At 30.2% G+C, this 27472-nt stretch overlaps 1 protein-coding gene across 1 annotated transcript in view; it reads left to right on the top strand.

The window, feature by feature from the left end:
* The window catches only part of Axs (Abnormal X segregation), a 118301-nt gene extending 92580 nt beyond the window's left edge, over positions 1-25721 (top strand). Inside the window, exons 13-15 of the mRNA XM_085808460.1 lie at positions 5445-5561; positions 8582-8663; positions 15163-25721. Of these exons, the coding sequence (XP_085664586.1) occupies positions 5445-5561; positions 8582-8647 (183 nt within the window). The 3' untranslated portion in view covers positions 8648-8663; positions 15163-25721. The remainder of the gene's footprint in view (positions 1-5444; positions 5562-8581; positions 8664-15162) is intronic.
* The last annotated feature ends 1751 nt before the right edge of the window (positions 25722-27472 follow it).

Genomic DNA, 27472 nt, shown 5'->3' with positions numbered 1-27472 from the left:
GGTGAAGTTGTTCACGGACTTTGTGGACACCCTGCATATTTTCAAGATAAGTGATGCTCTTTAGTGTCACCTGACATGTGAATACAATTTGCTGTATTTCAGTTTGGCAGTAGAATTTCACTGTGTTAAGGTGTTAGTGCACTAGTCAGTATCATCTCTCATAAAACCTATAACAAGCTAAAAGCATGTTTTCCAACAAGAATTACTCTTTTTCAAAGAAATTGTACCAAAAGGATTAAACTGTTGTGACTATAACAGTTAGTCTTTGATTATACAATTAATCATCATTGTGAGAATTTAAGATCTTGTCAATGCTGTGTCATGTCATATTGTTTCTATGCAGAACAATTTTGAGCACTTTTGCAAAGAACATCTTGCAAATACTATACTATTATTTCATTGATAAGTGACTTTCTCGACAGATAACTTTCTCATTCCTTAGTTGATGGTAGTGCAGTAGAATTCCAGAAATCTGCAAAGCTTGGGACCAGAGGTTGTGCGGATTTAAAGTTTGATATTGATTTTGCATATTTGAGTTGATTTTGCAGATTTCAGGACAGAAAAGATAAAGCATAATATTCAGACTAAAAGTGCAAAATGAATAAGGCGTATTAGATACATTTAATTAAATTATTATATACATTATTGCAATAATTTATTATATGCATAAAACTATTATTACGTATATAAATTGATTATATTATTCATTGTATTACATGTACACAGCATCGAGGTTTGCCGATTTCGCCTCATGCAAAGATTTCCAGTTTTGGATTCCGGTGTTAGAATCACTATTGTTGTAAAATTTCAACAGCTTTTCTTTATTTTTCAAAATTATTTATTTTTTTCTTTATTTGCAAAATATCATACACAATCGTGTCACAATTCCATACCATTCTGCTATAAATTGAGGAGTAGCACCTGCTTCCATCCTTTGCAGAATTTGCACTTTTTGCATTACCACCAATGCAATGTGTTTACATTTTTCAACGTTGCAAGCAGTAAAATCACAAGTGCAGTTCTTATCTGTCATTGTATTAAAAGGGGCTGAAGTTTAAAATATTCTTAGTTTATCCACAAAATACCTTGATTAAAAAAAAAGGCAGCACTAAACAATCTCGTGAAATGAAATAACAAAGCTCAGAAAATACAACATGAATTGTGAACTTGAACAAAGAGTTGAGTGAATCGTTTTCTTTTTTTACTTTGATGCAGATTAGAGGGAAAAAAACTTATTTATTTTATCGTATTTTTTTAACACTTTATGTCAATAATTTGGTATTTCCGTTTTGACTTATTATTATTCCGTAATTATGATGTCATTATTCGGTAAGGATTTTTTTCTTCGATATTTCGTACTCAATGTTGCTGTTTCCAGAACCTATAAACTGAATGTTTATATTCTGAGAGGCTACGCGGATTTCAGGAGTTGGTGGATTTTTGGTATTTGACTGTATTGCAGTTGCTAATTTTGGGAAATCCTAAGTATGCCAAAAGTTGCATTTGTCGTCACAGTGAATGAGTATTTCAGCAGAAATATTTTTAATGACCAAAATATAAGAGACATGTCCTGTTTAGCATGTCTTATCTGACTTTGCCAAGAATAAATATTAACTTGTACCTACTGTTATATGAATCAATATATGCCGGAGGATTCCCCTTACAAACTTGCTTTACTTACTATCTACGATATGATCCATGATGTTGACTATAATGTTTTATTCAGCTGTACTTCAGAGAAAGTCCTTAAGATTGTGAGAAGAGGGTGAATGAGAATTTTGAAATTACAGTCAAAAGTCGTTAATCTGGACTCGTCGGGACTTCGGCGATTCTGTATTATCGATTTTTCCGGATTATAGATCATCAGTTTAAATCTCGTAAGATGGCATGCAGAAATTCTAAAATTAAAAATATGAAACCATAATTTATGAAATAAAGAACAATTATGATCTAAAGGGTATCAAAATTTTTTAAAAAAAAAAGCTTAATATTTATTTGTTTACTTTATTAAACATTTCTTTCAATGTAAGTTGTTTAAGTTGCTTCGTTTTATGTGATAATACTTTCACTTTAATTCTATAAACAGACATAATTTCTTGTTCAGTTACAAAGTTCTGCTGTTCAAGTCCCGTAATTGCTGTGCCGAGAATACCGACTAATTTGTCAATCGAAATTTTTTCGTTTTCACTAACCTCTCTGTCACCTTCTTCATGTCTTTATCCATTTTTTTGCAGCAATTCCACTTTTTGTTTGATGGACATCAAAACATACTTCCGTTTTGTAGATCCTTTGGGAGCTCCAGCATCGGAAATTCTATTTGACATAATCGAAAGTTCAAGTTTACTTTTATAAAATTGCTCTAACAGTGTGCAAAAAATAATAAGCCGGATCTAATTAGAAGATTAAGGAACAACGCAATCATCAACATTAACTGAAATAGATAATTAGATAATTTTAGCTTACACCTCCGTTATACATAAAACGCGCACGCGAAAACATATTCTGCACTTGCGCACACGCATATGCGCAGTCGTAAAGGTCTTACGCGTACCCGTAAACACCAATGCGCATGTGTCAACGCGGTGCATGCGCAGAAAGTTTTTAGCTTTGAGGTCCGGATTATGGGTGTCCGAATTAACGACTTTTGACTGTACTAGATGAAGCAGACAGAAAAGAGGTGAGTGTTCCTCAAGCCTTTCCTGGGTGATATTAAGTTGGGACAGCAGTGTGATGCATTGTCCTGCATAAACCATGTTTTTCAGATTGAACAAATGCCATAAAAACGTTCAACAAGCACATTTTGGGAATGAGTGCACATGTCTCATAAAGGGCCTTCTGGACCATCATCAGCTTCAGCAAGGTCTATCAGGCATACTATATTAGTATGTTTCTATTAACATCATTCAGCATTAAAAAATCATCTCTGTTGTACTTTTTGATATCTTTGTTAATTGTTAAGCATATGGTATTCCTATTTTCTATAAGTTATGTTTCAGTGTTTATTATATTAGTGTCACTGGATGAAAACTGCATGATTTATATAAATGTGTAAGAACTATAAGGTACACTATGAAAAAAAAGGACAGTTCTATATCTCCCGTTACTTGGCCGATTGACGAAATTCAAACTGCATTTTTTATGTCTCGAAAGCGTGACTTGGGATATATATTAGATTTATATATAGCATTCTTCTAATATAAGTATTTTGACACAGAATCAGACTTTTTCTGAAAATTCAGTTTTTTTCCATATTTCAATTCCGAAGCAAATTATGCCTAAATATTAAATTTTGTAAAATTTGGTGAGAAATTTACGGAGAAATTCAGAAATTTATCTCCATGCACTTTTTTTTCAGTTTGCTCCAAGAATACTTCACTTGCGATTTTTTTTTAATTTATAGCAAACTATTTTCCTTTCTTTTTTTTTTTTTTTTTTTTTTTTTTTTTTTTTTTTTTTTTTTTCCCCATTGTGAACGAGAGGAAAAAGGTCTCCATTCATTATTTCAAATAATTTTAACAAAGTGAATAAACCACATTTGGTGTTATTATTGCTTATAACAAATATGCCAAATTTCAAAATGGGCCAATATTTAAATTCATGTATATCCTAGGATATTTTGAATAAAAAACTCTTAATTTTTTGCAGGTATGTTTAGAAATAAATCTATTTTTTTGAGACGAAGGTAAAAATTTTATAGATTATAATTCAAAATTCTTTTCGAAAAATGTGTAAAATATTTGGAAATACAAATTTAAAAATAAATCACCAAAAATGGGTGAATCTATTTGGAATGAAACTAAGTTTTGAATTCCGGAAGAAGGAATCAAGTAAGTTTAATAAAAAAGTAGTAATAAATAGATAGTAATAAATATATATCAAATTCAATTAGCATTGACAAGCTAAAATTTTAGAGCTAATTTTTTAAAAACTACTTGCACGTTTTTTTACCAAACTTAGCATTTTGGCATAATTTGAATAATGTATGTGAACACTTAGTATTATAAAAAGAAATTTATGTTAACACTTTTCATATTATCGGAGTTCTAAATATGTTTATACAGTACAAAGTCCGTAATCCGGACTCGTCGGGATTTCGGCGATTCCGGATTAGGGGTTTTTCCGAATTATAGATCATCAGTTTAAATCTGGTAAGATGGCATGCGGAAATTATACAATTAAAAATATGAAATCATAATTTATGAAATAAAGAGCAATTATGATCTAAAGGGTATCAAAGTTTATAAAAAAGCTTAATATTTATTTGTTTACTTTATTAAACATTTTTTCAATGTAAGTTGTTTAAGTTGCTTTGTTTTTTGTGCTAATACTTTCTCTTTGATTCTATAAACAGACATAATTTCTTATTCAGTTACAAAGTTCCACTGTTCAAGTCCTGTAATTGCTGTGTCGAGAATACCGACTAACTTGTCAATCGAAATTTTTTCGTTTTCAATAACCTCTCTGTCACTATCAGAAGTGATATTTTCTGGATCTAGAACCATACTACAGATTTAGCCATCCATTAATTGATTGATGATTGGGGCATTGTCATCGCAATGAAAAATTTCTGTTATATCATCTTCATTTATTACCACTTCTCCACATTTCTTTGCAAAATCCAATAACTGGAAAATTTCACCTTTAGTTTGCGATGTCCAAAAACCTTCAAACTCGTGGCTCTCACCTTCCTCACCATGAAATATGGTAGCTGGACATAAATTATGCCAAGCATTTTTTAAACGTATCTGGAGACACATCCTCCCAATGCGCATGCATATGCGTAAACGCATTACGTGTATTCATAAGGCATAATAAAAAAAAAAAGTTTGTGGCTTTGAGGTCCAGATTATAGATCATTCCAGATAATGGACGTCTAGATTACGGGCTTTGTACTGTATTAAGATTAATAAATTGACACCTGCAATTACTTTTTATGCAAATTTCTAAGGGAAACTTTTATGCAAGTTTATGGAAGTCCGTTTGTGGATGGTTTGTATCGGGAATTCTTAAGATATGCTGCTTTTAAAAATTTTATGATTGTTAAGTTATTGATTTGTGAATCTGAAAGACCATATGCCTGAGGATATACTACAGTCGATGCAATATTTTAAAATCCAGGCATGACATTTGATGTGTGCATTACCACATATAATTATCATTGTTCATATGTCAGAGAATACAATAATAAAAAATGAATAGTGTTCGTAATTAACTTTGAGCCATAAAGTTTATAAACAAATTAGATTTTATTTACAAATAATCAACTAGAAATGATAGTCTACTTAAAGCTCTTTGTTATTCTGCCTGCCTTAACCTGGAATTGATGTATGCCATGCTGAGAACATCAGTGTTTTCTTATATTATATTTTAAATAGTATTTTATGGCAGTAACCATTTACTTTTTTGACATATCAGTACTTTTCATTAGCTGTAATTTATTTCAGCATATCATTATTGCTGTGAAAATGATTTTGTCTTATTTAATATCTGATGTACCTAAATGGGTTAAAGTTGCAATACAGAAAGCTCAGTATGAATCCTTACAAGCTCTCAAGTTGGAGGTATGTTTTTGAGTAATCAGCTAATTTGTTTTTGTGTTTCTGCTGTAGTTATGTGCCAAAAAAAAGAAAGAAGTAGCTTTATGTGATAAACTTGCTGTAGTTATGTGCCAAAAAAAAGAAGTAACTTTATGTTAATATTTTGTAAATATCTCATATTTCATTTATGCCTATTTATTTATTTTCTTCTTGCATGGAAAATAATTGTGATTTCAAATTAGATTCAATCTGAAAGCATGTACAGTATTTTAATATTTAGTTAATATTAATACTTGTGGAGTGGTCTAATACTGATTTTTATTTAAAACAAATATCTGATGGCAAATTCTTCATTGTTTTTTTTTTTTAATCTGAGAAAGGAAACGAAATGCATAATTGCAATAATGGAATCTGTACACATCATTGCTGAGATTCTGATTATTGCGCTTTTTTCATTTAAACTTTCTAATAACAGTAACATATATTAATGAGAATCTTGAATTTTCACCTTTGAAATAATGATTAAGATTTATGCGGATGTAAATATGAATTGTGTCTGTGTGAAGTTGTGTTACTGTCTAAATGTTGAACTTTCTGTTTTCATATTATCAGAGTTCTAAATATGTTTATACTAAAATTAATAAATTGATACCTGTAATTACTTTTTATGCAAATTCCTGAGGGAAACTTTTATGCAAGTTTATGGAACTTCGTTTGTGCACTGTTTGTAGCTACATGAAAATTTATTAGTAAATGTCTATATAAATATCACATAAAAGAGAAATGAGAATTTAAAAAAAAAAAAAAATTCCTAGTTAATTGCATAACAATAATGTATGCAATATGTTGGATACTAGATTTCTGCTGTTTTGAGTCTGGGTTTAAGCAATAATTTAAAGTTCATTGATGTAGTTGTTTTGTCTCAAAATCATCAAAACAAGAAATTAGTAAAAGCAATCGAATTAAAAAAATATGCTTCAAAGTAGTGGTCCATATTAGCGCTTAAAACTACTAAGTATTTATGCAATAAACATGCATACAGACCTTCATTACTTGGGTACTGTTACTAATGTTAATAATCATGATGATGAAAAGAATATTTCTATAAATGGTTCTGTATTTTACATCCAAGAATGGCATGGCTGTGAGATTATGGTCGATATTGGGAGTTTGACTGGGGTTCGATTCCAGGTGAATGGGCTGGTTGCATGGTCGATTTTTGCAGTTTTCTACATGTGTAACATGAATACAAGCCAGTTTCTTTTAGGAAGTCCTCTATGAAGGTATCACTGCTTAGGCAGGTGGCTGTAGTGTGTTTTGCCGGATTCCATTAACCTAACCTTCAGAGTGGAAGAGCTTCTGAAATACACAAGTATTGCATCATTACTGCTTTCGAAGAAAAACCAGTAAGAGCAAATGTATTGCATTTTGTAACAATGATGGTAATACCAATTTTGGAGAAGTATACAGGCTGTTAGAAACAATATGTTTTTGAAAAGGAAAAGTGAACTAAATGTATATCTGCTTAAAGTTGGCTGCCCTTTTCATATACTTTAGTATGCTAGAAAGGCAACTGCTGAAGTGTCAAGTGTTGATGTAGAAGATATAATCTTTAAACTATTCAAATTCCTCTTAATATCTCTGTCTATAAGAGGATTATATGAAAGAATTTTGTGAAAGTGGAGCATAAAAAATTATTGTCGCACACTAAAATCAAGATGTATTTTTATTTACGGTTGTAGAAAAGGTACTGAAATTCTATGGAGTGCTATAGGAAAGTACTGAATGCTATGGAGTGCTATTCTATGGAATATCTATAAAAGATTTAAATCTTTTTTCCTCTTGTATAAAAAAAGGCAATAAAATTTTTATTGTTCTGTGTCAGGATCTCTTGAGTGAGCCATATGTAAAATTTATGCATATTCAAGTGAGTGCATTTTTAAAGCAAATGCTTAAAAAGGCAAATAACAGTGTAATAGAAATTGTCGTAATTTTAGAGAACCCTTTTAAAGTGATACATTGGCATACGGCTTTTGCGGAAAATAATTGTTGACATCTTGACAAATTTCATAAATAAATTATCTGATGAAGTGGAAGGGTTTTGTGAGGCAGGTATAGATTATTTAAAGCAGTGAACTTTGTGAGGCAGGTATAGCTTATTTAAACTTTGTGAGGCAGGTATAGCTTATTTAAAGCAGAACAAAGCATAAAAACTACAATTAGGTGTATTGTTTCAATGCCTTTATTACCGCTACAAAACATTACTATGTTAAATTTTTTATAATTTTCTTTAATTTGGGATTGGTTAGTTATTCAAATACAGCATAGCACATGAGGGTGTCTGCTTAATGCTGTTGCGGTGGTCGTTCTAAGGGAAACTGGCTCCTATTCACATTACAAGTTGAGAAAACCATTAAAAAACCAATCATTCAGCTCACTCATTTGCATATATTCAAACTAAGGTCGAACTACTAGTTTTCAGTGGTCTTAACCTCTTGATCATGGGTGGGGCATAAATTTCGGGAGTAAAGCATGTCTTATTTTCTCACTACTACACTTGATGACAGTAATAAAATATGTGTCGTGTTTTGTCAGTAATCTAGACATGTCGGTCTTTGAACTAGTCTTCTCTGTGTAATCTTTGAGTCTACTATCAGCTAAAGTAAGATGATGGAAGTTTTTGAAGCACAACATTGTTAGTATCATAATGTATTACAATAAGTGTATAACATTCTTATTAATGACAAGTTATTGATACATTGCAACTGCGTTACTTCTACATGTCATGAATATGAAATTTGAATTTTCTGTGTTTTTTGTTTTAATAACTAATGTAATAGTTAATAATAAAAAATAGTGTAATTGAATGGGCAAAATAGCAGTAAAGGATAATTGGTCACTTCAGCTGCAGCAGATTTTAATAATTCTTGCAATGAAAGTCCTTGTTAAGTGATAGACCTAAATATATTACTAGAGCAAAATTATTTTTAAAATTTCTTGGTCATAAATACATATTTATGTTGCCTTCTCTTTTTTTTTAACAGCGCAAGAAGTTAACTAAAGATATGCTCAAGTCAATGAAGCTCAAAAGTTTTGAAAAAATCGAGTAACTGAAGAATTTTTCTTGTAAGTAGTTTAATTCTTCTAAAATTTTGCTCTAGTAATTAAAATGTTTGCACGCATTAAGTGTAGATCAAACAGTGTAAACATATTTTTGGTCTGTGTAATTTTCTGGACAGAAAGGAAATAGCTGATTTAATTTTTTTATAATATGTAATGCAAATAAAGTACTAGTTCCGTTAATCTGCACATCTTGGGATTAGGAATTTCATGGATTATAGATCATGTCATTCTGGGTTTTGTTTATATTTCTTCTCTTCTGATTTTTACATTAAATTAGGATCATTTGCACATTAGTAACTATGAAAAAAAAAAAATTCTTTACAGATTGCTTCATTAAGATTTATAGAATTTGTATCTATTATTTTTTCTTAAATGCAATTATGTGCAAAGAAAATAATAGCTGGCTGTTATGTAAAAATGAATCAGAATATTGTATATAAAAGTTTTTTTATAATTATGAGCAAAATTATTTTCAAATTAATTTTTATGCTTTTAAACAGGAAAAAGTAGATTCGGAAATAAATCTACTATTTACCCAAATCCTTGTAGTAAGTTTTCCCTAAATTAAATCCCCGCACTTACCCGCCTTTACATTCCATGCATGTGTGATTGGATTATTAATATATCCAGCCAATAATAAAAAAGTGCTGGACTTGGAATTTTTTGATTTATTAACATTAGCCCATTTTTTACCAGGTTGTCCATTGTTGACAGTAGTAATAATTGTTAATCGTGCTCTGCTAATCTGCACTACACGGATTGTTGACAAAAGAGAAAAACTTGTAAAATTTTTAATAATTCTACCCCTATTCGAAACAAATATAAACAAGCTGCCTGTGTGGAATGAAAACAAACTACATATGAGGTGCATTTAAGTTGAAACTGCCTGAAAAGTTGTATTTAGCAAAATCATTTATATATATCAACTACATAAGCCCAAAATTAATATTAAAGAGCAGTGAAATTTCTGACTCAAAATAGGTATCTATCCAAACTTTAAAAAAATCTATAGGGATTCATAAGATGTATTTACTCTAAAATGAACTCAGGTGTGCATGTAGCGAATGGTAAATAACTTGTGAAAAGAAAGAAATGCTAAAAGTCAATATGTGTAAAGTATTTTTTCCTATATTTAGTGTGAATACAAGCAAGTTTCCTTGTGAAATGCTCCATGAAGGCATCCCATTCTTTAAGCTGACAGTCCTAGAGAATGAATTTTAAGATGAGCTCTAGAGCTGTTTTTATGTATTAACTGATTTGCAATATTTCTTTTTCTAATGAAAGACATGATTGATAGCATGACAATTTCTGTCAGACTGATTCTTAATGACCTAAGGCTGGATTCTTGGATGTTTTCATGATTTCTTAGATGAGTAATGTGAATGCAATAAAGTTTCGCTTAGAAATTTCTCCACAAAGGCATGCCTTCCTGAGGGCAGATAGCACTAACATAGTCTGTCATAATCTATTAAACAAACTTAATGCCCTAAATCAAAGGCTACAAGGTAGGTGAATCTTAGCATTACTATATGACCTCTTATTTTGGAATATAGTCTTCTTTTGGGATCTTAAATTTCTATCTGACTAAATATTTGAAGTATTTGAATGTCCCTGATTTTGCTTTGCTCTATTTTATAGTAAATTAATATAGTAAAGCAGACAGAATTATATACAGGTTAAGACACAATAACACGCCGAATAAATACTAATTCAGAAGTCAAACAACAAAAATCAGCGTTATGTTTACAAAATTTTCACAGGACTAGTTTCGATGGTTTTACCGAACCACCATCTTCAGCTGCAAAACCGCAAATGAATGAAATTGCGGTTTTGTAGCTGAAGATGGTGGTTCGGTAAAACCATCGAAACTAGTCCTGTGAAAATTTTGTAAATATAACGCTGATTTTTGTTGTTTGACTTCTGAATTAGTATATACAGGTTATTTGAATTACATTTGTTAAAACTGCTACAGAGATCAACTTAAATTAGGAAAATTGCATGTACACTGTGCAAAAAAAAGGGGGGCACAGTTCTATAACTCCCATTCTATTGGGCCAATTGACGAAATTCAACTTGTGTTTTTTATGTCTCAAAAGCGTGACTTAGGGTATGTATTAGATTTATATATAGCATTGTTCTAATATAAGTACTTTGACACAGAATCGAACTTTTTCTGAAATGACATGCCAATTTTTTTCCATATTTCGATTCTATGACTCAAATTATGCCAAGCTGCCAAGTTTCGCAAAAATCCCACAAGTAGTTTTTAAAATATTAGCTCTCAAAATTTTAGCCCCTCAATGTTAATTAAATTTGATATATATTTAGTAATATCTATTTTTTTTATTAAACTTACTTAATTCCTTCTTCCAAAATTTGAAATTTAGGTTCATTCCAAATAAAATTTGCTCATTTTTGATGATTTTTTTTTAAATTTGTATTTTTAAATAACGTTTATAAATTTTTTTAAAAGAATTTTGAATTATAATCTATAAAATTTTTACCTTCGTCTCAAAAAAATAGATTTATTTCTAAACATACCTGCAAAAAATTAGAGTTTTTTATTTAAAATATCCTAGCATATACGTGAATTTGCACATTGGCACATTTTGAAATTTGGCATATTTGTTATAAGCGATAATAACGCCAAATGTGGTTTACGAACTTTGTTAAAATTACTTGAAATAATGAACGAAGATTTTTTTCCGCTCATTTACAATGAAAAAAAGGAAAGGAAAATAGTTTGCTGTAAATTAAAAAGTTCACGAGCGAATTATTCTTGGTGACTAACTTGTCAATCGAATTTTTTTTTTGTTTTCAGTAACTTCTCTGTCACTTTCCTCACTATCGGTAGCAGTATTTTCTGGATCTAGAACCATGCTACAGATTTCACCATTCATTAATTGATTGATGATTGAGAAGCATTGTCATCACTATGAAAAACTCATTTTATATCATCTTCATTTATTACCGCTTCTCCACATTTCTTTACAAAATCCGTTAATTGGAAAATTTCACCTTAGTTTTGCAATATGCGAAAACTTTTAAAATTATCTGCTGTCATCATCAAATTTAGCTATCCTTCACTATATTTGGCTATGCATTTTGAGCATGGCGACTAACGACAAGTTGTTCCGTTAAATTTTATTTTGCTTCAATCGCGCACCGAGACAATTAAGTCTGATTTATATTAGTTTAGTTATTTATTATACTTATGCCTATTTCTTGTACATGCTTAACCTTTTACATGCCAATGTTCCTTTTTTGGAACATCATGTTTAATATTTTTTAAAAATTAGACTAACTCATCTGACAATTTGAAAAAATACCGATTATTATAGAATCTATGACTGAATTTTTGACATAAAATTTATTTTTTAAATATAAATATTTTAGCGTAGAAAATTTTTTAAAAATCGGCTTTTTTTTATGATTTTTACAGTACTTAAGAAAGAAAATTCTATAAAATTCCTAAAAATTCAAATCTACCCAAACCTTTCTCCATCGTGCTTGAAAAGGACAACTTTAATGGGTAATAAAAGAAAATCAAATAATAACCAGAAATTTTTCTTCAAGACTGCGTAAAATTGCAATGTTAAAAAAAAGGAACATTGGCATGTAACAGTATACAAAAATCAGTGATATCACACATATATTTTTCTTTATTAGATTTTAAATACATTCAGTGCTCATATGTCATAAACATGCCCTTTTCTAAAGGCATTAATGGGTGTCATTTCTTTCTGTAGAAAGGAGGGGGCAGAGGACTACTAGGTGGTATGACCTTTGTCACCAAGGGTTGTGTATTTAGTTTCAGTTATATTACCCTGTTTTCAGCTCCGCTATCTCCTTGTTTCTTTTGTTAGAAATGACCACATCTGCTTCACAAGGATTTGTTTGTTTATATTAGATCTTTCGAAAAATGAAAATTTGCCTCTTTGATCAAAAGTTGTCTCTGAAGCATTATCTTTTATTGACAATCCAGAGAAACACAAAGTATTTTTCGATAACTTTTTTCATTGCACAGTCTGCTGACGGATTTGTCTAACAAAGGCTTTAAGGCAATTGACACATTATGAGCAAAAGAGATGCAAACAGCAGAACAGCAAAGGAGATGTGGAAATATCAACATGGAAAATTTGATTACCGATGCTATGGAGAAGTTTATATGTGCTGTTGGGACGACAGTTCTGTTCTAACTATTGCATCAAATTTTATCACTTACGAACCATTAGGAATATAAAAAAGATGTGTCCTATGTTAAAAAAAGAAAGTTAATGTTCTTCAACCTTACATTATAAAATTATATAATGAAGGAATGGGTGGAGTAGACCTGTCGGACAGACTTCTTGGAGTTATCGACCAAAATTTCGCAGCAAAAAATGGTACTAGAACTTATTTATCAACACATTGAATATAGTTGTGGCTGTTGCGTGGATCTTACACACTGATTTACGCAAAAACCCCACATTAGAAATGGCTCACCTGAATTTTAGAAGAGAAATTACTTTGAATTTCCTTCAAACGAAACATAAAATTCACATTATACCTGGACCGCGTACCCATCAGTCAACACCTGCAAGAAAATCAAATTTACATTATATAGTTACATCATCACAAAGGCATTGTGTAGTGTGGCACAAAAAAAAAATGCTACAAACATGTATTTTGAATGAAAAAAAAATGCTGCATGTATTAAGGATTACGAAAAATGAGTGTTTTTTAGAATGTTTAATATTTTTTGTGCTACTAGTTGAAATCCCATGTGCCTTCTAAAAGATAAAATGTTTTATTTTTTTATTGGTAAGGTATTTTACATTTTGAGAATTGCATTTATTCATATTATGTAATTGTTAGTCAAGCTTGTGTAAGTGTAAGTTTGTTTTCATTGTTTCTTTATACTTTTTGCATTGCATTTCTTATAAAATAGTATGCTAATTAAAAATTATGTAAATTTTAATGAGTTTTACATAAATTTTATTAATTTCACATCAGAATAGTCGGTAAGCTATTATTGCTGCATAAAATTTTAAAATATTCATCATTCAACGCTTTGTTTTCATGAAGTGAAAGAAAAAAGAAAAGACAGAGTTACATGCCAATGTTCCAAAAATTGAACATCCGGGAAATCGTAGACAGGAATTTTTTTATGCCAGGTGTTTTTTTTTTTTTTTTTTTTTTTAACTCTTTATGGATGTATTCTAATGAGAATTTGAAGAATCAGTTGTGACTTTTATTTCTGGATCGTAATGCAGAATGTAAAAAATTAAGGCTTATCAGAGTTCTGAGTAAATAAGTTCCCACATATATTTATTGAGGGCCGGCGCTAGATATCTTATCACTCTGTGGGTCCTAAATTCTGCGACTCAGTGCGGTCATACGACCTAGGCATTGGTTTTGGATGTATGTGAATAACAAATCAGTTATACTTAATTCAAATAGCACTAAATGTAATCTTTGGGTCTATGAGTGTCATCAACAAAATCAACTTTTAGCATATGGAAAGAAATTTTGTTAAATTTTTTCCTCTTCAACATGTGTTAGCGTATTTAACTTAAATCTGTAATCATCACCAAGCGTAATGTCAACATGAAAGGTTTCCATACCCCTTTATTATTCAAATGAGTCATTACTAATGAGTCCTCATGTTTTCATAAACATGCAGTGATGAAAGGAAAGTATAATAAATAATGATTCACCAGGTTGGCATCAGATCAACAATGTATCTATGTGGAATATTTCGGTTTGAGATGCGTGCCAAAGCAGATACACAACAATGGGGCCAAATTACTGATCGTACAAATGTATACCAAAATGATGTTTCTTCAATAACAAGGTATTTTATTTAGTTTCGACATGAAATTAAGAATTGGAGCTCTCCAGATGTTTTATTGTGCTTGCAGGGGGGAATCAAATGCACATGCACAAAGCCTATGAGAAAAACGTTGGTGGTTTTCAGGTCTGGATTTTAGATCATTCCAGATATTGGACGTCCAGATTTCAGACTTTACACTGTATTGTAATGAATTTGGCTGGTTAGCTGTCTAAGAGGTTCCTATGTGTTCCCTTATGCTGAGTACACAAATTTATATCCTTCCCATTTCTTTGTGACATTCTTTTCCATTTCATTATTGGAAAAACCATTTCCATTTGAAACTTTTCCATGTCATTATTTATTGGAGGTATAGGTAACCTCAGTGTATAGGAATATTTTGGAAGGAGTTAATGATTGAAGTAATGTTGTTATGTGCTATTTAAAGATTCTTTAACTGAAAGGCATGTCACTTGATTTATTAATTTTGGAATAAATTAAAATTTTATGAAATGACATTTTCAGCAACTTATAATTTTTTTTAATTTCTTTCACTATTTTTAATGCATGATTTTAAAAAATGTAGCTGTAATAAACATAGTGCATTATAACATAAACTATGAGAAATATTTTTAACTTAAAAAATTCTCATTAAATGTATTTAAGATTTTAATTCCTTCATCTGTGCAGGAAATAAAGTATATACATTCTGGGTGAAGATGAATATGTCAAGTGGTAACCTTTTTTGTATTGGAAAGCACATTTTTCTCTCAAGAGTACACTATGTACCATTTAAACATTTAACTTTCTGTGTAAATGCAACTTCTTCCTGTTTATATCAGAATAATGCAGTAGCTGCAGTATTTATGTCAAGAATGAGTATAATCTTAAATTTCTACCAAGATTATCAGTTTTTAATTTTTGAAAATAAACTTAGCAGCTTTTATGCATGCTGATGAAAATTCATCATTGTTTAAATATATAACTTCATTAAAATAGAGATGTCATCATTATAACTTTACTAAAATATAGATTATGTACATCTTAGTTTCATAAGTTTGATGTAAATGACATTCTAAATCAATACATTTGTAATAAGTACAGTTTTATGATTTATACATATATATTTATACTATTTCAGTGTGAAATGCAATTGCAGTGTGAAATGCAAATTTCAGTGTCTGCATTTGTATGTTGTATATATGCACAGTATTATTTTTAATTTATAAATAATTTTCTGTTTATCATGCACTTTTTAAATAATTGACCACAATTTCTGAAGTATTTTGTTCATTTCAAATTTAATAGTCTTTATAAGGTGTTCCCCCATTTTCTGTTGTATTTCCTTAGACTTAGTGCCCTCCCACTAACATAATGCTGCAGCTGAGGATGCTTCCCTCAAAAATGTAATTCTATAAATGTAAGTCATTTAACATATTTAATGTCAAAGTGCAGAATGAGGTGATAAATGTTAATGAAGCTAAAACATAAATTGTATTGTTCAGTGTAAAAGAAAATAGTATTTTAATATTCAAATAAAAACTTTCCTGTGTCCCTATTTAAGTGCCTATATAAAAATCAATCTCTTTAAGTAAAAACAGTTATCCAGAACTCATTATCTGAATTGTTTGGTCTTCCTTTATAGCTGGTTTAAACTGAGCTTTTTATTAATTAATTTTCACATTGTTATTTATTTTTATTTATTGTTTTTTTTTAAATAATGCAAAAGGATGAAAATGTATAGTGTATATGAATGTTTGTGTGAATATATAAATCAGTATATTATGAAAGCTTAAATAACATATAATGTAAAAATTATGGGAAAATGGACTTTCAAAACTAAAATCTAGCACTAACACAACTAAGATTAATTACATTTATTAACTAGAGAGCCTTTCCCCCCAGAAAAAGCAGAGTAATATTTGCATACTCTTTCATAGTATATTTGGGTGTTGTATGTTGTATCCAACATTAGGGTGATTTATCCAATATTATTACAGTATTTTTTTTTCCTTAGGAGTTGAAATTGTGTTGGGATATTTTCTTCATCTAATTAACAATAAAACTGACTTAAATTAACTTAATTGGACTAAAATAGTAATTTCACTTCTGTTAAATTTTCCACTGAAATAGACAGGGACGGTGAAACATGATTCAGATGTTCTTAACTGCTGGTTAGTATATAGAGAAAGTCCACCTTTTTCCATGGAATCAGCAATAAGTAATTTAATTAAAAAGTATTTCTGGAATGTATCTTTAATGACAATAACTTCTCTTGTTACAGTAACTTCTACTCTGCTTTTTTCAGGGGGCTATCTCTCTAGTTATTATATATGTATATAAAGAACTGTAAGTTAGATGAATAGGAGTGGCACATTTATTGGCTAAATTAATTGTAAGCTAATAAACATGCCATGTATATTTATTTCATCTATTTCAAAAGCATATTACCATGAATCATTTGAGAAGTACATAGTTCATAAATACTATTAAAAAGCAATTACATACCAATACCATATATAAAGCTTTCAGTGTTTTGTTTTCTCTGTAAATTAAGGTGTACCAAGTTTTTTTTTTTTTTTTTTTTTTTTTTTAACAGAAGGAATAATTATGAAGATGCTATTAAATCTAAATTTGTCTTATTATGCACAGATAAATATATATAATTTTAGATTTGTATAATTTTTGTTTAATTTTTAAGGAAAGTGTTATTTGTTTTTTAAGGATAAAATATTTATTCAAATAAATTCATGATTCTATTTAAATTAATAAAACAAAAGAAGTCCATTCTGCCGTTTGTTTAACAGAATTAGAAATATTCCAATATTTTCACTGTAGAATCTTTATTAAAGCATAATAATGGAAAAAGTTCCTTTATTTGCATTTCTGTAAATATACATTTGACCTTCTGAAGAAAGCAACTAAATTGTTAGAATTTTCTGAATATTTATGAATTATGGTCAATGTTAGGGAAGTTATTTGGAATTCTCCTGTATATCTTTTGTTTTATATCTAGTATGATTAAAGTACATCAGTTTATCTTTCTTTTAGGAATTCGTAAATATTTGTTTGAGGATTTTATAAACATTTTCACTGTTTCAGAATTATATAAAAATTTAATACAGTATCAGATTAAAAAATTTCCTGTACAACAAACTTTTAAACTACTTTCAGCAGTATCATTTGCTTTTTATGTTTCTAAATCACAGCAGTATAAATTAAACACATTTTCCTTGTTTATGAAGAAAATAGTTTTGTCTTACTATAAATGAATAAGGAATAGAATTGTCAGCATGTTCTCCTTGTTATGTCCTGGTGTGTATTCAATGAATATTGGGATGGAACATAGGAGATATGTGTTTTGCCTAAATTAAACAATCCAGTTTTTTTTTTTTTTTTTTTTTTTTTTTTTTTTTTTTTTTTTTCCTGTTATGTATTGGTAATATGCATAACAAATCGTATATTGAGTAGAGCAGGGAAAACTTTTTGCTGTGAAATTCTTTATGAATTTGAGTTGTGTAACATTTTTTTTTTTTACTCCAAAAAATGCTTATGTATTTTTAAGCTCTTCTTTGTGGAACTGGAAAAGTAATATTTATTATCTATAGACTTTCAAAATTTAAATTAAATATTAAATCCCTAATATTAGTTGCTCATTGCTTTGACTATGCAGGCTCATTACAGTTATTTATTTTAGATTATTCTAATGATTTTGTTGTAAATATAGTTTTCATTAAACTGAAAATAGTTTTTACAATTTATTGTGCATTATTTTAATCATAACTGAAAATAACTTTTGTAATTTACTATGCATTACTTTAATCACATATTTCTTTTTACTGCATTTCCATATTACACTTCCTTTTGCTGCATTTCTATTAATTTTGATCTGGAATATGCAATACAGGTATTCTTCTGCTTTGAGAATAAATGCTTCGTGTCACTTCAGTTTTATTAAAGATTTAAATTACTGTTTTTGGTTGGTGACTTAAGTGCAAAGAGGATCTTCATTTCTGTGTAAAAAAGACCAAATCAAAATTATCATTTCACTTCTGTTACATGCAGTTATTACAAAAAAGTATGATATTAATTATGGGAAAGCATTCCTATAATTCGGGAGAGAGATAGGTCTTATGGGAAAGCATTTTCCATAAGACAGTCTTACAGAATGTTATAGTTGCCTGAGAAGAATTATATACAATACCAAAAAAAAAAAAAAATGTGTCTTAGTTTTAGCAATCAGGCTTACTGCCTTACTTCAAACCTTTCACATCATCCAAAGCATGTGATAATCTTAACTTTAGAACATTGAAACAAGCATGCATGAAAACTGTAGGTGTAGTGACTTGATAAACACAAGAAATATTAAGGTATTACAGTCAGTCTTCATCTTGTCTTTAATATAATGTAGACACTGCCTGCCACACCTAAATCTCCAGCTATTCAATCTAGTACACCATATGTATAGTTAACCATTTGTAAATGCTCACTTTTGTCTCTCTCTCTTTTCAGTTTTAGAAGCTGAATTTTATTATTATTATTATTATGTGGTCAGTTCTTATGATCTCATTCTTTTTTAACAGAGTTCTTTGGGGTTATTTGATAAATTATTTGCAGACTTGAAACTTTTTTTATATGAATTATTCATAATTCCTTCTTTGCTTTATACCATTTTGACTTATGAAAGGCCTTAGAGAAATGCTGAACTTACATAGAGTAAGAGAAACCTGTATTCAGTTGATATACTGTTTATGTATGTATTTTTGTGAAATGTATGCATGTTTATAATTTTAAAGGAGTGTTGAATTTTAATAAGTCATTAGTTATTGATTTCTTTTATTGTAATTCATGTAATTGTTATTTTCATATAGTGCGACTTTTTGAGATTTGAATTATTTTGTCATCCACATTTCTGTAAAATAGGCATTTTATATGAAGTAAAAAGTTCTGGATAATTTTGGTCATCTTGTACATAAATGAGAAATCTATAATCTTAGTTCAAATGGAGACTTTCACCATACTTTTCCGATTCGTTTTTAAACAATGCATAGATTTAAAATTAGGACTATTATTAATTTATAGTAAAATCAAAATTTAAATAATTTATTTTATAGAAAGTTTCTATATAATAGGGAATCTTTTTGCATAAATAGCTTCTGAAAGCAGGAAATGTCATAAGAGGCGTGCTTGTATACCTTTCTTGAAAAGAACATGTCACTGTTCATTGCTAGATGAAATTAAAATGCAACAAAAGTTTCTATTCAGCTTAACTTTCATTGGTATAGTCTTAGAGTGTGGTGCCGTCTAATATAAAGTATGCTCGTGTATTTTGTCATTTGATTTCAGCATTTCAGATACAGCATTATAGTTATAATGTTATTCAAATTTCACCATAATCAGAATTGTATTACCAAATTTTTTTTAAAGAGTAATCTAAAATTCTTTCACTTTTATTAGTAGTTTTAGTTTTTATTATTTGTACAGCAAATCTCGTCTTGAGATAATCTGCCACATCAATAGAAGGAGGATTACTTTCATTTTATTTTAAAATTATTTTGGCCATTTATGTCCCTCTTTTATTACCTAGATTCCAAGTACGATATAAACATGCCATTAAAATTTCAGATTATCATCTTTTGTTTCAAATTAAAAGTTTAATTCACAAATCTAGTATTTAGCAATAGAATATTAGAAGACAGTAATGACAAAAGCTTTTCATTTTCATCATCTTTTTTTTTTTTTTTTCCCCAGATCGTATAGTTAAAATTGAAGAGTTTCTTATTTTGCATTGATAGAATTACCTCTCTATATTCTTATTTAAAACAGCTAAAGAAATATTGTGTGGATATAAAAAATATGCTTCTTTATTGCTTCTAGTCATAGCACTTTGCATGATGATTTTCACGTATGTCTCTTACATGCATTTTTATTCTCTAGTCAACTGCAGTGTTTTAATATTGTATACATTCATATTTCTAAGTTTCTTATATGGGAGTTCACTTTCATTGTTAAGACATGCTTCTTTTTAACAATGTCATTTAGGCTTTTCTGTGTACAAAGTTAGCCTTGTATTTTAGAATTAGATTCCTTTTATGCATTGTTATCTTGCAGTATATTAATGAGCTTGTGATATAATTGATTATCTGCATCTTTATGCATTAGAAAGCATAATCCCTTATATTGCATTATAAAGCAATTTTTAGCCCAAAATTTGAGGCGGCGTCATGTGAAGTATTGCATCTGAATTAACTTGTTATTTGAAACTGGACAAATTTTTTAAACAGTAATTTTAACAGACCTCATACTAAAAGGTAAATCTCAAGCTATTTTTCTGTGATCTTGGTAATATTGATCCTAATTTTTAGCTTAAGAGGAGAACCTGTTCTTCAGTTTTCCTAAAACACATATCAGCACTAGTACCTTTTTAAGAAATATACTTATGCGTATATTTTTACTTTTAATTATGTTGAGAAATTTATGCTTCCTTTTATTTCAGAACCAATGTTTAATACTTATGTTTGCTTATTGTAATAATTTTAATTTTTACTGAACTTCATTTCTGTATTGTATGGGAACAAAAAGAAAAAAAAAATTTTTTTTGAGTTGTTTGTAAAGTCCGAGACATCATACTGTAACATTAAAGCAGTAAAATGTTGCAAGTCTGTTCAACTTGATTTTAAATTTATAATGTTCTTGCCCATTTTTTCCTTTTAGTCTTAATACATGTTAAAAATTTATTTTAATTTTTAAAAATGTTATAATTGGGAATTTTTCTTCACTTATTCCTTATTTTGTTGTCAGTTTTTGATGGAAATAATTTATTATATTTTAGTATGTGGAACGTACTGAAAATATATATTAAAATATGCATTTTTGTAACACGTATCATATTTTAATGACAATATAAATAAACCATATTTACTCATGTATGCCCTGCCCCATCTTTTTAGCTCAAGGTTCTGAAATTTTTTCTAAATATTCATGCAATTTCCCCATTCCTCAAGACGTTAAGAAGGCGAGCTTCCCTAAATTGTTGAATTGGTAAATTCACATAGTGGTTATTTTCATCTTGCTATCCAAGACAACCCTTTGCAAATACCTGGGAACGTTACGCCAAAAATTCACTTTAAAAATAATGAGTACTTGCACGAAGACTTGTTATTTTTAACAAGTGAGGCACAGGTGGCATAAGCTAAACTTCGTTGCTAAGCAATCAAACCTAGCTACATCTACGAAATTGGCATAAAGTTGTCCAAATGTTCTAAGTGATGAACTTTATGCCAGCCTGATAGAAGAGCCAGTCAAAGCGAAGCAAACTTGAGCTGATATTTGTTCGACGATTTTGCCGATTCAGCTACACATTCTTGCTGTGCAACTTTACCTACCCTGAATGCCTTAACAGTACTTAATTTAAGATCCGAAATTTGAAGTTGGAAGAAATTTCATTTGAGGTGTGTGTGTGTGCAATGAGCACAGTCTACCGCACATTTTTAGAACCATGGTGAAAGAAAATAATTGTACTACATGGAAACATTTAAATTAGAAGTTTTAAAATTCTTTGAATTATTGGTGTCAAACCTTCCAGGAGATAGTTGTTTATTAGTTTATTAGTTAGATTAGTTTGATTCGATATTGGAGAAAACAAAAAGAGGCACCCATAAAAGACAGAAAAGCGAAGAGTTTTTCAGGGATTGAAAACCTGAAGCTTCCAGGAACTGCTAGTGAGCTGTATAGTGACATGCCGAATTCCGTGGCAGAACAAAGGAAGAATGATAAAGCTGTGCCATTTGAAATGATAAAAATGAAAGCGAGGGATGAAGTGAAGAAACGTGTTTTTACAGGCCAATACTTTAAAACGAGCACTGAGTGAACCATTTGTTTCATGAGATGACCTATTTGTTTAGGAAGGAGAACAGCGCTTGTACTACAGCTACCAGAGGATTGTGGTGAAAATATGTTAAAATTTCACATGTTCGTAATCCAGCGATGGAAAGATTATGACTGCTATTTTGGCCGTCTTAGGGAATGGAAATCCAACTGTTGTATATTTTTATATGTCTCATAACATCATTCAAAAGGGGGCATTTTTTGTGTTATTAAAAACTAGAGGAGCTGAAAAAGTGCACTGCACAGTAATGTTAGCAGTGACTGTGGATATTAAAAAGTTTCCATCTTTCGCAGTTTTCAAAGGGAAGACATTATCAAGGCAAAAATTCCCTAATGGTGTCATAGTTATGTACTAGAAATGCTGGGTGCCGTTCTTAATGAAAGAGCAGATCAAAATTGTATTGACTCGATGGCTTTGTTGTCATTTAGATTAGAAATGACTGCTACAGTCTGTAACTTTAAAATAGGCACTTCAAGCCCATTCTTCCCAGAGATAATGGTTACAATGGCTTTGGGAAAAAGGTCAAATTCTCTAATTTCCTAAAATCCCCTAATTCTCTCTTAAAGTGAACAGAACAAACACGTTCTTGTCATTATTTAAAGAGGATTTACATCACTTCTGCAACCATTGGACCTATCTGTAAAATAAGCCGTTCAAAAACTATCCCCGAAAGTTTTATAATGAATGGATGTCAGCAAGGTCGCAAATTTTACTAGAACCAGGAAAATTCGGGGACCTTTCATTAAATTAATTTGCTCGCGGACTTTGTGCAGATAGGCTGTGACTGATGAAGTAGTATTAGTTAGTTAAGAGGACTGACTCTGGCAGCTTGGCTATGAAGTGCCCCTGTGACAAAATTGGTTCATCCCCTCCTTCAGAAGCAATAATAATGAATAGCTTCAAGAAAACGGAGATTTCTAATGCTCTTGATGATTCTGAAGATCATTGCATGCACCAAATGGTGATAAAAGACGGCTTGCAATTTGACATGGACCACTGTTTCAGCAGCACTGATTGATTTGAGGCCTAGGGATTAGTAGTGAACAACAGTAAGAGCGAATGTAATTCAAGATGTAGGGAAGTTGAAATGAAATATATATTATTAGGTATTCTAATGTTAATATTATTATGTATTCTCTTTGGAATATGGGTTTCTTTTAAATAAATAATTATTGTGATAGTTATCAGTGATTTATCCATTAATACTTTTGATTTGTAATGTTCGTTTTGTAACCGCGTCCTTTGGAAATTAAATTATTTGCTTAATTTTCCCCTTTCGATTTTCGTACAATAAAATTAGTATAAAAAAGGGGGGGTACTTACGTGAGTAAATACGGTCTATACAGTATTTAAAGTTTTTGTTTTTAATCCAATGGCGGGCACTTGCCTATTCAGCATTGTCCACTCTAAGGCCACCATTGTCTTCTATGAAGGGATGGACAGTTATAACCATGCCTTCTCCGGAATTCGAGTGCAGGCTCTTTGGTACCACAGTAAGCTCCCCTAACCACTATACTGTCTCGGTGGCTGTATTTAAAGTACAAAGAATTTGTGGTTTTCTTACAGCATACAATTTGTTTTATAGTTTGTTGTCCCACTGGAAACATAATAATAATTTCTTAATTTAATCTCATCATATACCTCACATAAATAGATTTATTTCCTTAGAAACTAAAGCTAATCATATATTATCATTTTATAATGGCAGCTATGTACATTTAAAATGTATTTAAAGACGTGTTGGTAAACATTATTCATATGCAAAGAAGAATCAATAATGTCAATTGTTTATTTGCATTTATCAGTAATTAATTAATTTCAGTTAATTATCTATTAACAATAAGTCTTTTCATATGCTTCAAATAAAGTACACCATTTCTTATAGTTATATATCATCCATAATGTTCTACCTTTTTGTTGCATACATTTATTTTGAATGTTAATAAAAGATGAATTATTTTCGTAAACAAGTTTCGTGTCCTTTATAATATATGTATGTATTTATTACCTTAAATATGAAGAGGAGTTAGTGTTTTAATTTTCACATAATTTAAAAGAGAAGACGTTAGCTTCTATTTATATTAGAAATAAATAGATATATTTCGTGTCCTAAATAAAAATATACTCAAACCAAAAACAAAAAGTATGCTAATTTAATTTGAACCGAAATTGTTCAAAACCCTTACCTTTTTTAATTGTGGTTTGTTTTTTATAAGGTAATAATAGCGCTACAAAAATTTGTACAGTACATGAAGATGGCATCAAAACACTGAAACAAAGAATTTTGTCATGGAATCATATGCAAAGCATACTGCTTTAATATTTGTAGAGATAAATTTCAAGCTAAATTTAATGTTAGACTACCAACCAAGACCATTATGCACAAATTGTATTAATAAAAGTTGCATCAGACTATGCTAAAAACAAAAACTGATCTGTTCCTCCTGGAGGCCAGTTCCAACACCTATTGTAGTGATTCTGCAGTTACCTATGTCACAATGCACTATGTTACATGTATGTCCATTTGGCATTTAACTGAAATTCATTCAGGGTATACTTTTATTTGGGACACCCTATATTTAGTTATGAAATTTAATTAGCTAAATATGATGCAATTTAATTTCATTTGCAGCAGTAAATAAAGTTGCTTGAAACAAAATGATGTAAAGTAGAAAATGTGATAATCAACTATTTGCAGTCTACTTTCATTGTAGATCACTGTCTAAAATGTATGAAAAAGTAATTTAAGTTAATGGATTACAGAAGCCAGCTAATTACAGAAACTGACTAGATTTTATCAACTGTATATGTATTATAACTAAAGAAAGTACTTCTATCTAAACTACTGTATGCATTATTTTTATAATCAAAATGTTGTTTCATGAGTAAATTTTCTCCTTCTGAACATTTCCCAATGATTGGCTAATTTTGCATATACACAGAGTAATGTAACAGGAGCCTTGATTTGTAGCCTTAGGATTCTACTCTCTTCAGAAGACCTGGGTTTTCTCATAAGGTTCCTTCAAACATAAGATATGGGCATATTGAAAGTTTGATGACTTAAATGTATACTAAATGCAAATTTTAGTAATTTAACTAATTTTGGGTTGAACATTCATTTAAATGTGCTGTGTGTTAGAATTTCTGTCACAACAACTGTATAAAATAATTAAATATAATGTACTCATGAGATCCACTTTCAGATTTGCTCTGCATGTTAATCCTAATGTTAAGTACAATACAGTGTATTCTATTTTCTAAAATAAAGCATCTTAATTATGAGAAAATAATATATCTGTTGCATGGCAGTGTAACCTGTAATGCATAGGACATCAGCTAATACAATTAAACTACTACCAGTACAAAGGTATATGCACTGTTTGAATAGTATCTTATTTCTCAAACATGAAATAATAAGACACAATAAAACTTATGACTAGAGTAAATCATATCAGTTATAATTTAACAGTAAAAAATAGTAGTGATATACCATCTGACTTATAAAAAAACACGTTAATGGTATATATTCACTATCATCACAAAAAAATTGTATAAGTAGTTTGCAATAGTAAACATAATCCAACTTAAAATTAAAATTTCATTTGTTATAAGACAAAGCATAGCCCTTGTCTATTATTCTACGGAAAGGAGTCTTTAACCCTTTGCGGTCCGGTGTGGACACGCCTAAAAATTTCCTTCTGTACGCACAAAAAAATTGAATGAAAAAGGATTTATAGGTTACTCTGAACTTTCATTATTTATAGTAGATGGCAGCTCAACACAAACCAGTCCATATATTCTAGCCTTGTTTAGTTTTGTAAGACCCTCATTTTTCAAAGAAATCTTCCAGATTTTTTTTAGGGTATAAAAGGAATTGTTTGAAAAGAAATTTCTATGTTCTTTTTTTGGCTCTATGCTAATCTCCTTATTCTATATTCGCTTTAAATCTTTACCTTGAAATCTTGCCTAAAATCAAACGGCGAACCCTGGGTGTGCCCAGACCGGGCTCACCGATAATCTAGGACAACTGAGATTCTGTATTCTTTGTTTCTCCGCATCTCATAGGTCAGTTCATTGACAACAATGCTCGTTTCAGCACTCTTTTAGAAGCTGTATTCCAATCAGTGTGCCCACTTTGGGCACACCCACAGAATTAAAACGATAAGTGCTAGCTTCACAGAATTTTACTTGTGTACTCCTCGAAGCCTAATTAGACAGCTTACCTTTATATATATATATATATATATATCAAAATTCCAACTTTAAAAGGTAGCGTGCCGGAAAGGGTTAAATATCTGATAGTAGGTCTGTTTTTAGTTGAATCTTAGAAAATTCGAATTTTATATTTCCTTACATTGAAGGAATATATGTAGACGGTCTACAATCATTTGTTAAAAGGACATGCAGTATCTTAAAAAGGACATGCAGTACCTTTCCCAGGGGCGTAGCTAGAGGGGGGGCAAGGGGGACATCTGTCCCCGGGCGCAGAATCCAAGGGGCGCCAAACTGATGTTACGACATTTTAGAATTAAATGTTTTCCATCCTTGGCAAGCAGTAGGGGGCGCGAAATCTTCAGTTGTCCCTGGGCGCTGAAAACCCTAGCTACGACTCTGAACTTTCCTGTTTGAAAATCCAGAAATGGCACTATATCCAGCATAAATTTGATTTAGATAGTAATCGCTAGACAACCTCTTGAGCTCCGAAGTCAACAAAGCGATGTTAAAATGTTCCACTTTTGAACCAAATGTGGCCATCAATGTCGCAGCATTTTCAGGCTCAGCAGTATGTCCGAAGAGTGCAAGGGAAGCTTATATTTAATTAAAATTTCTCTGATATATTTACGTAGAATTCATTAATTTTGATAATGATTCTGTTATCACTGTTTTCATGTAGCGTTTATATTTTACCATTCTAGACATTTCACAGAAATAAATTTGGATCTTTTGTGGAAATTGTACCTGTACTGTGATAATTTATGTCCAGATATATATCCTCGAATGAAGATCATACAAAAATCAATTAGTCTTCCCATGTTAAATTTGTTATATTAAGTTTTACTTGCATTTTAAATAAAATGCAAGCACGAATACTATATTTTCGGAATCTTAACC

This window comes from Stegodyphus dumicola, chromosome X1, assembly GCF_044657685.1.
Source record: "Stegodyphus dumicola isolate Sdum_Otavi_A_Nest chromosome X1, ASM4465768v1".
Classification (NCBI taxonomy): Eukaryota; Metazoa; Arthropoda; class Arachnida; order Araneae; family Eresidae; genus Stegodyphus; species Stegodyphus dumicola.
Note: the sequence above shows the minus strand (reverse complement) of the source record. Positions and strands in the feature narration are given on the sequence as shown.